An 18,858-nucleotide genomic window follows, 5' to 3' on the forward strand; every position below is an offset into this window, starting at 1 on the left:
CAATTAGCATATTCCATTTTTATATTAAAATTGTATTCTGAAATGATACAAGTAACAAAATTAAAATTATAAATGTGAAGAAAAAAGTAGAAGTAAAAACTTAACTGATTAAAAAAAATGGACACACTCCTAGTATTTGGACCAAGGAAAAAAAAGAAAAAAGAACACTTGAATATTCTCACAACCAACCATTTAAAATTTTTAGTTAAAATTTTTCTCCAGAAGAAAATACCAGGCTCGGCAGATTTACAGGTGAGATCTAGTGAACTAGCCAAAAAAAGCAAAATAAAAAACAACTAATCTTATACAAACTGACCGAGTGAAGAGAAAAAAATGGGCTAGAGAGTGATCTGTGGAGTTGTTATAATTCTGACAACAAACAAATCCAGCCATTCATAAAAGGCCATGATACGTGATTATCCAGCTGGGTTCAGCTCAGAAATTCAAGGGCAATTTTACCATTAGAAATATCCATAAGAGCAATTCAGTTCATTAAATTATTAAGCAGAAATTCATTTAATAATATCCAATAGTCAGTCAAGTTTTACAGAAACCTATTAGCAATTTTGATAAAGAACAGCTCAAAAACCTAGAGCAGACATTATTCCCAATGATAAACCAGAAAAGATGAGTTGTTCCCATTTGTATTCAATACTGTACAATAAGAAAAAGAAATGTATTAAACTACGAGAAAAAAGAAACACAGATTGTAATGTCTGAAAACATTATCATTATTTACAAATGATGTAACTGTCACAGAAGACTAAAAAGACTCTAAAGATAAATTATTGGAACCAGTAAGAATTTAGAAGGGTTAGTAAATATCAGATCAATATACAAAAACTGACTGCATTTTTTTCTATGCTAGCAGGAATGTGAAAAATGAAGTTTAAAAATACTATTTACAACAGGAACAAAAATATAAGTTAGTAAAAAATGTATTCCTTTATTTAGGCACAATGAATCAGACTTAAATCAGTACAGAGAAATACCACTTTTATGGATAGTGTTAATATCGAGAGATATCCATTCCTCACTTAAAATTCCCCATAGTTGGGGTGTCTGGGTGGTTCAGAAGTGTCTGCCTTTGGCTCAGGTCATGATCCCAGGGTCCTGGGATTGGGCCCTGTGACAGGCTTCCTGCTCAGCAGAAAGCCTGCTTCTCCCTCTCCCACTCTCTCTCTCTGTCAAAATGATGAATGGAATCTTTAAAAAAGAGAGAGAGGGGATTCCCCATAACCCCTACCACAATCCAACTTAAAAAATTCACAAATTTTATATGGAAAATAAAGAGCCAAATATATCCAAGACTCTTCTGAAGAACTTGGAGTGGGGGTGAGGGTGGGAGCATGTCCTATCAAATACCTAAACACCCCCTCAGAATAAAGCAAAATATAAGTGCAGAAATAGAAACCCGATCAATGGAGGTGATTAGAGAGTTCTGGAAACACACCACCTTTATGTGAAAACTAGATATGTGATAGCATAGATGTGATGTGGGGTTAATATCCAAAAAATATAAAGAATTTATATAACTCCATAGCAAAAAACCCACAAATAATCCAATTTAAAAATGAACAAAGGACCTGAAAAGACATTTTTCCAAAGAAGATATAGGAATGGTCAACAGGTACATCAAAGGAGCTCAATATCACTAGTTATTAGGGAAATGCAAATCAAAATCAAAAGGAAATTATCACTTTATGGGTGTGAGAATGGCCATCATCAAAAGAGCAAAAGTTAATAAATAATGGCATGTTTTAGGAGAAAAGGGAACCCCTGTGTTGTTGGGGGGATTGTAAATTGGTGCAGCCACTATGGAAAATAGTACGAAGGACCCTCAAAAAATTAACAGAATTACCATTTGATCCAGCAATTCTACTTCTGGGAATATATCTGAAGGGAATAAAAACTCAAGAAGATAATCTGCAACCCCACATTCACAGCAACATTATAGACAACAGCCAAGACATGAAAAAAACTCAAGTGACCACTGAGAGATGAATAAAGAAACTCTGGTATACATACGCACTGGAAAATTTCCCCGTTTAAAAAAAAATGAGGAAAATCTACCATTTGTGACAACACGGATGGACCCTGAAGGCATTATGCCAAGTGAAATAAGTCAGAGAAAGACAAATACTGATCTCACTTATATATGGCACCAGAAGAAGAACAACAACAATAATCCCACAAAACTCAGAAAAAGACATCAGATTTGTTGTACCAGAGGAATGAGGAAGAGGAACTGGAGAAAGGTGGTCAAAAGGCACAAACTTTCAGTTATAAGATAAGTAATTCTGGGGAAGTAAGGTAAAATATGATGACTGCAGTTAACACTCCTCTGTGATATATAGGAAAGTTGTTTGAGTAGATCCTAAAAGTTCTCATCACAAAGAGAAAAATTTTTTCTTTTTGTTGTATCTATGATAAGATAAATGTTAACTAATAAACCTATTGTGATGATCATTTCACATATGTGTAAATCAAGCCATCATGCTGTACACCTTAAACTTACACAGCAATGTATGTCAATTATTTCTCAATAAAAATGGGGAAAAATAGGGGCGCCTGGATGGCTCAGTGGGTTAAAGCCTCTGCCTTCGGCTCAGGTCATGATCTCAGGGTCCTGGGATGGAGCCCTGCATCGGGCTCTCTGCTCAGCAGGGAGCCTGCTTCCTCCTATCTCTCTGCCTACTTGTGATCTCTGTCAAATAAATAAAATCTTTTTTTAAAAAAATGAGAAAAAACATAAATATAAATCAATAAAAATTTGTTATCCATATGAAAAAAAGGGAAATTGGATCCCTACTTGACCCCATATTAAAAACTGAAGTCTAAGATGGTCAAGTCATGTAAGGTAAACTTACAACTTTTAGAAGAAAACACAGGAAGAGGAGCTGTCCAAAACAAGGAACTAATTATGCAAGTCATTTTTTAAAAGTAATTTCTATACCCAACATGAGGTTCTAACTCACAACCCTGAGATTAAGAGCCACACTGCTCTTACTGACTGAGCCAGCTAGGCACCCCTAATAATGCTAATTATAAAAGAAATGACAGTAAGTTCGACTACACTAAAACGAAGAACATTTGTTCATCAAAAGACACCATAAAGCTTAAATGCAATAGTGTATTCAGGATTGGATTCCAAAACAGAAAAATGACTGATGGAAAATTAGTGAAATCCAAATAAAGCATGAAAGTTTAGTTAATAATAATTCATCTAATGTTAATTACTTACTTTTGACAAATGTACCATTGTTATATAACATGGTAAAATTAGAGCAAACTAGGTAAAAGGTACTGCTTTGCAACTTTTCTGTAAATCTAAAATTACTCCAAATTAATCATAAGAAGAAAGATATCATAAACTGAAAAGAAGAGCCACAGAACTGGGAGGATAGATCTGCAACAAATAACTGACAAAAAAACTAGTGTACAGTATAAAGAATTTCTACAAAGCAGTACAAAAAAGACAACCTGATATGGAAATGGGGAATGGACTGAACAAGCAATTCAAAGGAATAACCAAAGGAATCATATATATGAAAAAATGCTCACCATTAGTAGCACCTTAATTATGTAAGACCATATCGTGTACTTACAAGTTTAACAAAACTGTGATGGGAAAGACATGAATCAATGAAAACTCACACATATCACTGCTGAACAAGTAACTGGTTCCATCATTTCAACAAACAATTTGAAACTATCTTGTAGAACTGAACATTCACATTATCTTATGGTCCAAAAACTCCATTTCTAGGTTTAGACCTTACAAAAACTCTCATGAATGTATGCTAGGAAACAAACAGAAGAATGTTTGCTGTAATGCTGTTTGTAATGGCAGAAAAGGAACCTCAAAAGTTCGTTTACAGCAGAACAGAGGAAATCTGGCATAACATTCACATGATGATGTATCTTATACATAGAAATGATGAAAATTTCTAAAGCAAGAGAATGACACATTCAGAACAGTGGTCACTTCTTTTGCAAGGTTGCAAGGGGGAGAAACTGGGGTCATAGGATTGGGATGACCACACTGGTACCACTGACCACAGTACTGGTGATCTTAGGTTGGGTCATGGGTTCACTTATGGTGATCTGATGTTTTAAAGTAACATTTTATTTTTTGTATCAAATATGACATAAAATAATCTACGATGGTTTTGAGGACTAAAGAAAAGATTTTTAAGATGAACAAATACAGTGCTACAATGGCCATGCACAGTGCTCAATGTGTTATCAGCAGCAAGAAAAAAGGGTAGTTTTACTCTTCCAATAAAAATATATTGAGGGCGCCTGGGTGGCTCAGTGGGTTAAGCCGCTGCCTTCGGCTCAGGTCATGATCTCAGGGTCCTGGGATCGAGGCCCGCATCGGGCTCTCTGCTCGGCAGGGAGCCTGCTTCCTCCTCTCTCTCTGCCTGCCTCTCTGCCTACTTGTGATCTCTGTCTGTCAAATAAATAAATAAAACCTTAAAAAAATATATATATTGAATGCTAAGAGCGAAGCACTGGAATACAGAGATGAATAAAATAGTTTCTTCCCAAAGAAACATCTGCGGCCTGTTTACATACTTAATAAAGCACGTGCTTTGCAGACATCATTTGTTAAGTCTTAACAGTTTATCTTGCCAAAACAAACAGACTGGTAACATATCTTAAGAGGAACTTATGGAATAGCATCCTCTGACCTCTGGTATCTCAAAAGGAAGCAGGACGTTTTCTTAAAACTATCTTTGTTGTTCTTTAGTACATATATAATGAATCTTATTATAATTTAATTATTCATATATAGAAAAGTAGAAGTAAGATGTAAAAGCCTTATAAGCTTTTTTATTATCAAAAGAGCAATAATCCTGATACTAAACAAAGCAGAAAATCACAGACTGTAAGAGCCCCTATTCATTAGATGGTGATAGAAAATAACTAAAAACTTCTAAACAGCCTTCTGGATCCTCCCGAATACCAATATAAGTAACTCATCAGGCAAAGTGTGAGAAATCTGGTTGATGACAATTGGCAACTAAATCTTTCAGTCTAATCATGGAGAACTGAAACCTAACCAAGTGCTTTTTCATAATACTTTGGCCCTGCTCCATGGCCACACTGGCCAACACCCAACAGCCAAGCCAGAGCACGTGCACAGAGATGACGAAGGAGTCCAAGCTAGACACTATGTGCTCATGCCATAAGTATTGTCAGGCCTGCTGCCAGAAAGGCTTTGGAGAGGGGCTTAGAGCTTATGAGACTACTTGACCCCACTTTACTCCATTTGGGAATGGAGGGTGGAGAAGGTAATCAAACTGTGATAACAGCACTTACATTTCAAAGCTCATAATTAACTTAGAAGTGTACAGAGGAGTGAATCTGGAGCCCTTCAGCCATAGAAAAGCATCTGTTTTTACGTCTATGTGAATATTAAAAAAAAAAAAGTGGTGAATTTCATTTATGAAGATGCTGCCAAAGAAAGCTTTCTAAAATAAATATGTATATGTGAATTTGCTCCCCCTTCTTGACTTTGAATTTCAGAATTAAAACCTAACAGTATTGTTTGATTCCAACTATATGACATTCTGGGAAAGGAAAAACTATGGAGATAGTAGGGGCACCTGGGTGGCTCAGTTGGTTAAGCTGCCTTAAACTCAGCTCATGATCCCAGGGATCGAGCCCCATGTCAGGCTCCTTGCTCAGTGTGTGCTTGCTTCTCCTTCTCCCTCTGCCTACTTCTCCTACTGCTTGTGCTCTCCCTCTATAAAATAAATAAAATGTTTTTAGGGGCTAGATGGCTCAGTCAGTTATGCATCTGCCTTCGACTCAGGCCATGATCTGAGGGTCCTGGGATCCAGCCCCATGTCAGGTTTCTTGCTCAGCGGAGACCCTGCTTCCCCCTCTCCTGCTGCTCCCTGTCTGTGTCCTTGCTCTGTCAAATAAATAAATGAAACCTTTAAAAAAATAAAATGTTTTTTAAAAACCCCAAAACTATGGAGACAGTAAAAAGATCAGTGGTTGCCAGCGATAGGGGAAAGAGGTAGAACACAAAAGATTTTTAAGGCCCTGAAGCTATCCTGTATGATACCATAATGGTGAATACATGTCAATGCACATTAGTCAAAATCCACAGAACATATAACACCAAGAGTGAATTCTTTTTTTTTTTTCCAATTTATTTATTTTCAGAAAAACAGTATTCACCAAGAGTGAATTCTAATGTAAACTATAGACTTTTCGGGATAAGGATGTGTCAGTCCTGGTTCATCAATTTTAACAAATGTTTACCACACTGGTGGGGGATGCTGATGGTAGGGGAGGCTGTTTCCATTTGTAGGGGCGGGGGGGGGGATATGGGAACTCTGATTTTTTCATTCAGTTTTGCTATGAATCTAAAATTGTCCTAAATAATAAAGTATGTGTGTATGTATATACCTAACATGAAATACTATAAAAGTACATAAAATAACTCTTGCGCTGAAAATACATCTCGTGCTAGAGTAGTTCTAAATTTGATTGTCATGCTGTAAACAACTCCAAACCTACTCCTAACAGGACAATGGTTTCTATCAGATATTTAGTATGATCCACCCCACTACAATAGATCTTTTTTCTACAGACAGCAAATAACCAACATGAAGACTCCATATATTAAAAAGAAGTCCATGAAATTGAAATGTTCATATGTAAACATAAATTACATGAGTTAGTCAAAAGAAGAATATGATTCGGACATAAAAAATGCAAGAAGATGGATATGGATAATTCATTCTCACACAGAAAATTTTATTTCTAAGGAATTTTTTTTTTTAGATTTTATTTATTTATTTGACAGACAGAGATCACAAGTAGGCAGAGAGGCAGGAAGAGAGAGAGGAGGAAGCAGGCTCCCTGCTGAGCAGAGAGCCTGATGCGGGGCTCGATCCCAGGATCCTGGGATCATGACTTGAGCCGAAGGCAGAGGCTTTAAACCACTGAGCCACCCAGGCGCCCCTCTAAGAAATATTCTTTAAGAAATTCCTTGAACTGGTTTAACTTTGTGTTCCGTATTTCTGGCCTGAGGCTGCTGTTACTGTATTACTCTTTACTGGACTTGGGAGTGAAAACAAATTAAACAATCAGAGATTGTAGAAGCTGGAGAAAAAAATGCCAAGAACACTGACCAGAAGTTCACTAGCAGTGTTCCTTTCAAACATGATGAAAAAAAACCATTTGAAAGAATTAACTGATGAGACAAAAACATGCCTACAATAAAGGGGGGGGGGCGGGAGACTCCAGGTAAATGTAAGGGTAAAAAAAAAGTTCTATCGATATACTATTTCTTAATCTGGAGGTTGGTATACAGTTACTCATTTTATTATTTTATAACATATATACATATGCACATATACATATGAAATTTTTTACTTTGGATGAATGAAATATTTCACAGTAAGTTTAAAATTTATAGGCATGGGGACAACCCCCGAATCCAGCGACAGATCAAATAACATATGATGTAGTGCACAGTGTAAAACACTAGTAAGAAAGGAAAAATGAAAGATTAAAGACTCAAAGAACTCTTACTAGTTTATGCTGTTGTTCATCTGTTGGAAGAATATAGATTCTTTTCCTGGTGTAGCATTATTTAAGGCAAATACGACAACATAGATAAAAATCACAGAAATGTCACAAATAAAACTTCATGAACTCTACTTAAACTTCAGAAGCCTCTGAATGTTAAATGCAAAAGGAATTAATTCGTTCTCTTATTTTTTTTCTTCTAACTGGCCCTAAAGGCATAGAATTAATTTAACTTCAGCATACCTATGCAGCTGACAGTATTCCTGGCTTCTAAAAGACCCCAAGATAAATTGATTTAGTGGACAAGTATTGCAGCTGTTAGAAGAATTCTATAGATAGATCACAAGGGGGAAAAAAATCTGCCCCCATAAAAACACCAAGAGTCTGAGCTGCAATTTTCAGAGTGCTTAAACATTACAAATTCCTTAAAATAGTTTCTTCCTTTTAGAAATGCACATGAATTTTCAAATTCTTAGTGCTACGTAATGTATATACATCAAGCACCATGCCTGGCACATGGTAGGTGTCAATAAATATTTATGGAATTGAATTAATCCAGCAATATCCTCATGTGCCAACATCTCAGGGACTGCCTGGCTTACAAGGGGTAGACGGGCAATCCCTTTTTTCTACCTCACTCTGTGTTCATTTTTAAACCCCCAGCACATTAGATCTGGTTATGCTTCTAGTGCTAATAATACTGTTTTAAACAATACAAAGGATATTATATGGAACAACAGTTGTGACAATAAGTAAGCTTTATTCTCAACCAACTATACCGTACCTCAAGTGCAAGAATTCTGTAAAACATAAACACTGGTTCTGTGCTAGGATTAGTACAACAAATTGAAAAAATTGGAGGTGATTCAAGTACAAGTCAGGAAAACACTGCATTCATAAAACTGTGATCCAACCAGGATTAAATAAAACAGTGTAATTATTTTTTAAAGACCTGTTTTAATAAGAATCTTTATTTAAGGTGTAATAGCCAATTTTCTTCCAAATACCCTAAGAGAGGTAAAACTGTTAGTATTAAAAAGAAGTATATTTAAAACGTGCAAGGTTTAAAAAATACTCATGCACATTGTCTAATTCTTTTTTTTTTTAAATCTTTCAAGCAGATGAAATGAATGCACATAATGAAGCTGGACAGCTGTCCTGCTCTCTATAGTATCACCAATTAATTCTTTCTGGACATCAGAACCACTAGGTAGGGGAGGTTGGCATGGCTTCTCAAACAGTCCCATCCTCTTGTGAGTTAAGGGGCAAGGCCAACTATATGTGTATTATTGTATGGATATCACCATTCCAGAAAGTGAGTTAGTAGTTTTCCCTCTTATCACTGAAATATCTCAAATTTATGCTCCCCAAAAAATAATGAATACTGTTTTTTTGAAAATAAATAAATTGGGAAAAAAAATTTATGCTCCCCACTTTTCAACTTCAATTTGTAATCTGACTTAAATGCTTTCCTTTTCACTACATCTCCTCCCTACAATGTAATTATCCACTGAGCCAGAGGAAAGAGATTCTGAATGAAGAATGCTGAACTTCACATTCACTCATTCACCCAACAAACTGCAACGTTACTTTACCATGTTACATTCTATAATGAACTTCCTAACAACTTCATCAAGTATCTTTCTCTTTACTACCTTGTCCTGCTGGTCTTGAGTTTAGGCTACAGATGTACTACAATTAAAGTTTTTTCTTTACAAAGTTTATCTAACACCACCTACTTTACATACCCACTCTGAAACACATATGTATACACTTCATACACTTCAAGATTTAAGCATCATGCTTGGCTGCTCTGCTCAATTAACTGAACAAGTTATGTGGCTCCTGTCCGATGAACCTACTGGGAGTTGAACTTAAAGTTTTCTATTGACAAAAGAAACCAAGAAGCAAACTAGAGTACAGAGTTCAAGTCACAGTCTTCTTCAAATTTCACTGAAATTGATTCAAATGGATATACTAGTATTATAAACATTTTATAAAACAACTGATATAATAGGAACAATTATTTTGTTAGAATATTAATTTTTAAGGCAATGGTTCCATCTCTACAGTCATTCTCACCTCTTTAGTCCAGGAATAGTCAGTATCTGATTTCTGGGGTGCAATGAAAAAATTCTTGGCTTCAGGAAGCCTCAAGTAATACCAGGAAATTTTGACAGCCAAGAGAACTACTTGGCTGAAGACTGGAATTATTCTTTTTCAGTACAGACTTTCATTTCATTGCAAGTCGAAGAGCAGTCATAAATAACTGTCTTCACACACAAGCTAAAGTCACTAAGCAAAGATATGTTTCATGAAATGCACATTATGAGTATCAAAAATTTCTCTTCCCATGTAGATTTTTTTTTTCTTGCTAAAGCCACATAATCACCATTGGAGACATAAACTTCTTAAAAAGGAGACAATCTGTATGTATTCCTAAATAAAATATAGTTTTGAAAAAATATTCTCACAGTAACACAGAAGTATATATACTGAGTCTATTTTCCTATTGGAGCAAAAAAAAACCTCCTTCGTTATTAAAGAAAAACAAAATATTCCACAAAATTAAAATTGTGAAGAAAAGTACTATTAAAACTGTTAGTTTGCACAAAACCCAAGAACTTGTCTTACCTTGGTAAGACAGTATACACAACACAGGCTCTCAATAAGTGCTATTATTATAAAGGTTAATTTTAACACTATTATTCCACATTTTATTGTGCCTAGTTTTCAGGCACTTCCATATAATTAATCCACCCCACAGAACAACAGAAGGAATTATTATCCTAACTATATCAATATGCTCAAAAAAGGTAAAGCAATTTGTTCAAGGTTCTGTAGTTTATAATTACTTGGCTCATGACAATACTGCACTTGATCTTAGCCAAAAGGCCGAGAAGCAATGTCTCCTTCCAACATTCATGATCTTTCTGTATCATGCTGACTCTCTAAGCAGTTTTTTTAATTGCCCCAATTTTTCTATTTTTACTTAAAAGATCATTTTTTAAAATACATTTTTTCATCTAAGGTTGGCAAATAGTTATTATGTACTAGTACTACAATTACTGGGTACCCAAGGAAACAAAAGATGATGGGACCTGAATCCTAGAACTTCCACTCTGGTTTGGTTAGAATTGTTCATGTACTTTGATATTAGCTGCACATTCCCCAGGCTCCCCTCCCCTGGCACACACAAGATATAGTGAAAACCACATGAGGTTGAGATGACATTTAGGAGGATTTGTTTAGTCCTCTGACAACTCATCCTGAGGGGCCTCCCTCGTAGCCCTCCACCTCACCAAATCTCGCCTCTGAGTAATACAAAGCTTTAGGCAAATCTTTCCCCTCTGCCTTTTTAAATAGGTAACCAATTTTTTTTTTTTCCAATTTAGTTTCAGAGGCAGGTAACCAATATATATATTTGGGGGGGGTAGGATTTTGTTTATTTATTTGACAGAGTGCAGGAGAGAGAGAGCACAAGCAGGGAGAGCAGCAGAGGGAGAGGGAGAAGCAGGCTCCCCACTGAGCAGGGAACCTGATGTGGGGCTCAATACCAAGACCTGGGGATCATGACCTGAGCGGAAGGCAGTCACTTAACTGACTGAGCCACCCCCGTGCTCCGGCAACAAATTATCTTTAAAATCATTTTCCAACACCATAAACAGAACAATTAAATTAATTAAAACAAATGAAAAGAAATATCAATTTTCTTAAATGAAATCTATGAGGTATATAGTATCTACAGCACACCTTTTTGTGAAACAAGCACAATATACATCAACTCTGAAAGTGTATCTAGGCTTTCCATATTCTAAAGTTTCTCTATCCAACTTGACAGAAAATTATTTTCCAAGTTGTCAGTCTCCTGGTCAAAATAAATGAATTCTAAACTTAAAATCTGCAAACTAAGAATGTTATATATCTTCTAGCAGTTCTTCTATAAAATGTCTAGGAACTTCCTTAACCCACAAACAGAAACGAAAAAATAGCTATGTTTCTAAATATGTGATCAACATACTGTTTAATCTACCTGGTTTAGCAGTTGAATCTCAAATGTAGTATGCTAAGTGAAGAAATCAGACAGAAAAGGCATCATGCTTTGTGATTCCGTTTCTATGACACTCCGGAAAAGGCAAAACCATCAAGGTAGAAGAAAGAACAAACCAACCAAGCAGGGGGAAAAGCACAATGAAATCATGTTCAATGAAACCTGAATGATTCAGAATTTGTGATAATTTGAAAAGGGTTTGAATCAAGTTAAATACTTAAAATTTCCCCATATTTCCATGCTCAGTACATAATTTTTCCCTCTGAGAAATTCAAATCTCACATATCAATGCACATTAGTCAAAATCCACAGAAATATGGAAATATGCTTCTATTCTTCTACCACCTACATTTTTTTCCAACACACAAATATCTGCCTGACCTGGTTCCTTTACTCATCAAAACGCTAAAGCGTCCAACTACATAAACCATTCTCGAGTCCTCTATCTTCTGAACACCCTTAAAGGGATACAAAAACTCATACAGATGTTGCCAGACCCCCAACAAAACAACTCAGTTGGGATCTAACATAAAATTCAAACAGATAACTATAAATATTCTTTTTAATTATGATCTTTCAAAAAAACTCATTCTGATTCACAAAAAGAAAAATTAGTTCCAACAATTTAAGAACCACTACAGAGGAAAAAAATCAATTATTTCCCATGATTAATGTAGTTATTCACAGTAACTCTTAGTAACACAGCTGTGTTATCAAGGAATTTTAATCTCTTAAATTAAATTTTATATTTGGAAAATATACATTTGAAAACTTCCACCAAAAAACATCTTTAGTACTGCTATTGATCTTAAGGAAAACTAAATTCTAATATACTATTAAACCATAGCATCAAAAAAATGAAAGAGGACGGCCTAGTTAAAACCAGCATGATTATAATTATTTGAACCAAATTATATTTCTGTAATTTCCAGATAAGTCCAAAATTTCCAGATAAGTCCAAAATTCCAAATAAGTCCAAAATTTTTTAATCCTCAAAAATATTAAATTACCATACTAGCAATTTCTAAACTTAAAATTTTGTTAAAATGGGTTTGCAACATAATTCTTAATACAGACATTTCATTCCAATTTAATTTTCTCAAAATTAAAATCTTTAACAATAAATTTAATCTACTAAAGTGATTTTAATCCACAAGATTTAAAAATATTGTTTCTAAACACAGATTACAAATAGTTTGCACATGTAACAAAAATGCAGTCTTAGCAATAGCTAGCACTTCCTTATTTGTCATGACAAATGCTGCAAAGGCACAGCAAATTTCCTTGTAAAAAACAGACAAAATTTATTTTAGAATAGGCACTCACCACTTCTTCCAATGCAGCACTTCGCCCAAAAGAACAAGTGAGGTGTGTGAGGCAGTTAACAAAGGACGAGAAAAGTTCATTTGGAATGGCAGTTAAAACATTTCGAGGGAACACAGTTATCAGGTTGCTGATAATGCTGGAGATTCCCACAGCTTCTGAATCTTCTATTTCAATTCTACAAGTCAAGTAATGAGTATTATTAAGTGGTAGTAGAAGAAAAGTCCCAAGAACTCATTTCCAAACATGCAAATATTATCATCCATTCATTTTTAAAGGTGTGTCTCTGTGTATTATTTCAAATTACCCATATAACTATACTTCAGAATATAAACAGGGAAAAAAAATCAGTTTCTTTTTCTCCTCTAATGTTAAACAAAGAAAAAAACTGAAGGTTCTTTTTCAGTTACAAAGGGGAAATATACCTACCCATTGATAGTATTCAGTAATCCCTCAATGAAGTGTGCTAGATAATCAACTTGTGATCCTTCATCAGGGAAGATGGGTCCATGAAGAGAAGCTAACTGGGCAAGGCACTGAAGAGAATCTTGTGCCATATCTGAATCTTCTCTGATTTTTCGATGTACCTGTTAGAAAGAATTACTAATCCATAAAAATAAATTCTTCTTTTGTAAGGGTCACGTGTCTATCATGCCGAATGAGGTAAGAGAAAAATTCACTGTAGCTGGTTATTTCTAGAAAATTAATTCCTGAACTTAATTAAATTTGAAAATTGTCCCTCAGTCCATTTTACATTATAGGCCATGATTTTAAACTTATCAAGTAATTCTTAACTGAGGGCTACCTACATTTTGAAAATTGAACTGTCTCCAGCATGTTATGACAAAGAGAGAAACAGATGCCAGCCAGTCAGACATACTGCTTCTTCTAAAAACAGCAACAACGACAGTCATCTGTATTATGCTAACTATGCCTAGCTCCAGCTTCTTGCTAAAGTTAGCAGACAAGTTCAATCAAGAGTATATAGATGCTGCTTTAGCAGAAGTAAACAGTTGTACATTTAGAAAACCAATATACCTTTCAATCCCTAGACATTCGCTAATTCAACCAGTATATAAGCATAGCATACTCTTTCATTACTCTGAGATTGCCCACAATTTGCTTGAATTTCATTTTATCCTATACCATTGTTTTTAATAATGGCTAAAATGTTTTATTTTATTTAAATTATATTTACATCCAATTTAAACCTCATCTAGATCTTATTGCAATGATGCAATACTGATGTGAAACACCTGGTCCATGGTATTCTGTACAAAAAGAAATGCTCCTGAAATACTGCTCCCCATTTTACAGTGTTATTAATATTCTCAGATTTTAAAGATGTTTCGTTTCTATGATCTGACATAATTAAAATGCCAAAGAAAAATACACTTTGTGAAGAAATTGCAGGTAATTTTTTTAAATTAAATTAATTTATCTATTTTCAGAAATATCATGCAGGTAATTTTTTAATCCTAATTCACCAACCACATTCAATGGCAACCATTTTCTACTTTCCACAAGCATTTGACTCATCCAGTCCTTCTTTTCTTACACAGATCTCTTCGCTTTCTGAATGTCACGGAATTTTAAACATTAGTTCTCTATTTGTTTCAAATTATGTTCACTTTGACTCTGCAAATCATTTATAAATTACTTGAAGTTAGCATATTTCTCTTAAGTATTCACAGGTACATTTTTGGGACACAGTGAACAGACACTCAAATCCTTATTCACAGATTGATTTCATTAATCTTTAAAACCTTGAACTTCTTAAGGCTCTAAGAAATTTAAAATACTAAAGAGTCACAAAACTGATCTACTGACATGTTTAAAATATTCCATCCTCTTTGGTCTAGAATATGGGTTGGCAAACTACAGCTTATGGCCAAATCTGGCCTCCTACTTACTTTGTATGGCCTATTCAGATGGTTTTTACTTTTTTTTTTATGGTTGAGGTAAACAAAATAAAAGAAAAATGGTATTTCAAAAGATAAGACAATTATACAAAACTCACATTTTAATAACTGTGAATGAAGTTATACAGGAACACTACAACGCTTTTTTGTTTAGTTATCATCCATGGCTGCTTCTGTATGACAACGGCAGAGCTAAACAGCTGCCTCAGAGAACATATGACCTGCAAAGCCTAATATTTACTACCTGGCCTTTACAGAAAAACTCTGCCAATCCCTGGTCTAGAATAACACAAATGTTTATCAAAATATATTCCGTTACATTTTAAGTTTTAAATAGTAAATTTAAAGTATAATACACAAATTCATCCATCTACATTGTCCAATTCAAGAACTTCTGAACACAACTCATTCTTAAATTCCTTACCTGAAAACTAACTAAATTTCTGTCGTCATACCATTTAACCTAATCAACATTTAAGCAAGTTATCCAAGGGTACATTCTGCCAATGAATACAATGCAATCCCGGACAACAGAGGGTTTCTTTTCTATAGAGCTAAATGGTTGCTTGTTCCTGGGCGAGAAGTGAGGAATCAAAAGATATGATGACCAAAACAGCTAATATTGATTATGTAATAAAATGAAATAAAAATAAGGATATGCCTCAGAGCCTGCATGGAGTACTGTTTACACTTAATTTATGTTCTCTGAAATATGAAGCATATAAAACTCATGATAAACCAATGAATTCTTGTATAATATGGCAGATTCTTGCCCTTCTTCCAATGTCAGCATTACACAGGAGTTCTACCGCAACTGAACTGTATCACACAAATTAAAAACTCAATTCATCACCTGAATAGGGAAAGCAGAGGGATAAGAAAAAGAAAGTCCAGCAGAACACCCAAGGACGTAAATGGCAAAAGACAAGGAGCAAAGAGAAGCAAGTTAGTAAGATAAATTCTATTGGAACATGCTGAATCTGAGATGTCTGTGCGCCATCCAAATTAAAACACCCAGTAAGCACTTGGATTATAAGGCTCTGGAACTCTAGAGCAGCCTGTGCTGAATATAGATTTAGGAGTCATCGGTGCAGAAGCGGTGCTTGAAGTCCAACGTGTGGAAGAGACAGCCCAAGAAACGTGTAGAGAGTCAACAAAACTCAAAACTAAGAACACTAATGATTTTTTTCAGTAAGCAGAGAAAATAAGAGACCATAAATGAGGTCAAGGAGAATCAGTCAAAAAGGTAGGAGGAAAAATTAAAAAGAGTGGTTTTTCTAATACCTTATGGAATAAAGAAAAATTGAGACATTTGAAAACTTTTGAGGGGCAGAATGAAACCTAGAGTACTCCTAAATTCAGATGTGACCAATATATTTCAAGTCTTAAATTCATGCATAGTACATTTATGTCTATCTACTCAAATCTCTAGAGAAATAAGGATATCCAATAGAAAAATGCTTTTTATTAGGTAATGCATTCACATAACTTGAAAATAAATTTAACAAAAACTGAATGAAATTAAAAGATTACCCACTGTCATTCTTATAACAAACTACAAATTAAAAACTTTTTATAAATCCCTTAAATGAAAGCAATAGGCCAAAAGCACAAAACTGTTAAAATAATACAGTAAAAAGGGTTAAACTTTCAAATTCAGAAGTTATTTGCATGTGGTGGTTCACAGCTGACAGAAGCAGCTGTCTAGTTTGTCTAGACAGCTGTTCAGATTTGGGGGAGTTGTTTCCAGTACTGCCAGCAAGTTTTTCACCTTTTCGAAAACTGCTGGAATGGGATCTTCTTTCAGTCAAATGAATAACACAAAAAATTGAACTTGGATACGTATCAAAACAATTTGTCAGATGTGGCAGGCAACAGAATTTGTCAATTTAGTCACACTCATCTCTTCGGTACTGCTTGTGTTTTTAGTCATCATTTCTCTGACTTCAAGAATAAAATGGAAGGTAATACTTAGTCTAAACATTTCTGCTGAAAACATTTTTATGTATAACCATGGATGAATAAGCTTATTCTAGGTATTGTAAAATATGTATCACAAAACTACAATATTTCAAATGGTCTGATCAGAACAGGAAGGCAGCTGTAAGGATAGTAAATAATGTTTTTCTAACAAATGGAAAAGAAACTAAAATGGCTAAGATTAAGTACAGCAAATTAGCATCCCTCCCCACTCCATATACATGTTTTTACCAGCTTTGGACTATTACAGTAGGGATCCTCATGTGCAAACATAGGAACATACTGCCTACTTCTTGATATTTAGCAAATAATAAACAGGACTATTTAAAGTTATAATTGAAATAAACTGCTATTCAATAACACTAACTTAACCCATGACTGATAAATTAGTACATAAAAAAGTACACTACTCTACTAAAGCGAATCTCCAAGTGAGGTCCAGGAATCCTGAGACATTCCTAAGACCATGTCAGGTTGTCTATAAGGGCAAAACTATTTTCATACTAATACTAACACAGTATTTGCCCTTTCCACTGTCACTTTCACACATGTATACAGTGGAGTTTCCTCAAGGTTACCTGACCTGTAATATTACAACCAACTGGCTGCAGAAGCAGATCTGAGAATCTGGCTATCTTCTATTAAGTGTAACATTAGAGTTTTGCAAAAATATAAAACAATGCCACTCTTTTCAGTAAACTTCCCCCTCCCCCAAATATAGCTATCTGTTCACTAAAATGTTATTTATGTTAATATGTAACGGTTTGGTGTCAATATTTTAAAGGCTTTATTTTTAACTAATTTCTTTGCCCAACATGGGGCTCAAACCCACAACCCTCAGATCAAGAGTTGCATGCTAAACTGACTGACCTAGCCAGGCGCCCCCTCAAAAATTGTTATTTTTAAATGAATTACTAAATTATTTTTTGAAGTTTTCAGTTTGAATTTTTAATACAGTAAATAGTAATAGTATAACCTCATAAACAAAAGCTACTTCGAGTTGTCAGTAATTTTTAAGAATGTAAAGTGGTCCTGAGACCAAAATGTTTGAGAACTTCAGCTCCAGGATATTCAAGTCTTCATACTTACATAACATTTTTATAAATTAGCAAGAATATTTCTATATAATTTCTATCTAAGCAGATTTATTGATTAGAAGAGAACGCTTCAGAGGAGAAAGCAATCTGTCCTGTTTTACTTAAGAAAAATACAAAACATGTACTCTTTTCAGTGGCACTCTCCCTCAGCCTTCACCACCAGAGATGAAAAGCAAGACTTACTGTGAAGAACAGCTCCATAACTCTGCTATCCAGAAGAGTCTCCCGCCAGGATTCTGTTGGCTTTAACAGCACATTTTGTGAGGATTCAAACATAGCTATATAATGTCTGCCCAGTTATCTGGTGTCAAGGACAACAACAATAACATTCTTACTTTGTCTAAAGTATAAGTATATCCTAAATATAACAGGAGCCATCCAGAAAGAATGTAATGGAAACAGTTTAAGCCTCTTCACATATGCTACATAATTCATGAATGAAGCTAAGGAATAAAAGGCATTAAGTGCTAAAAAACAAAAACCAAAAAACCCAAAACCATGGTACAGGAATATAGGAACAGTTTCATCAGAATTACATGTCATATCATGCTGTAGGGACATAAAAATGTTGATAATCAGAGATCTTAACAGTAGCAACAAAAGGAAAAAATGTGATATAAAACAGATGTCAAAATATATACAAAAAAGGAACAATCAATTTCTAAATATTTATCCCACATTTCCCCCAAATATCTTGTAACAACTAAAACTACATATACAAAATGTGAGTCTCATAATAGACTACTTGGAAAAATAGTATTTTTCCCAAAGAAATATATTCACTAGGTAACAACAACAACAAAAAAAAACCCAAGAGAAAATACACATCATACTGAGGCAGCAAAACTCCCACACATTAGATTATGCAAATACCAATTCCAGATAAAGAAATAATCAGTTTATGCACAACTCTACAGATACTCATTTA

At 34.6% G+C, this 18,858-nt stretch overlaps 1 protein-coding gene across 2 annotated transcripts in view; it reads right to left on the bottom strand.

The window, feature by feature from the left end:
- Positions 1 to 18,858, bottom strand: part of XPO4 (exportin 4) — a 123,981-nt gene that overhangs the window by 32,892 nt on the left and 72,231 nt on the right. For both annotated transcript variants that reach the window (XM_044249399.1, XM_044249400.1), the window contains exons 7-9: positions 18,114 to 18,226; positions 13,361 to 13,518; positions 12,935 to 13,109 (exon numbers count right to left, since the gene is read on the bottom strand). In XM_044249399.1, the coding sequence (XP_044105334.1) occupies positions 12,935 to 13,109; positions 13,361 to 13,518; positions 18,114 to 18,226 (446 nt within the window). The remainder of the gene's footprint in view (positions 1 to 12,934; positions 13,110 to 13,360; positions 13,519 to 18,113; positions 18,227 to 18,858) is intronic.

Source organism: Neovison vison, chromosome 5, assembly GCF_020171115.1.
Source record: "Neovison vison isolate M4711 chromosome 5, ASM_NN_V1, whole genome shotgun sequence".
NCBI classification, from domain to species: domain Eukaryota; kingdom Metazoa; phylum Chordata; class Mammalia; order Carnivora; family Mustelidae; genus Neogale; species Neogale vison.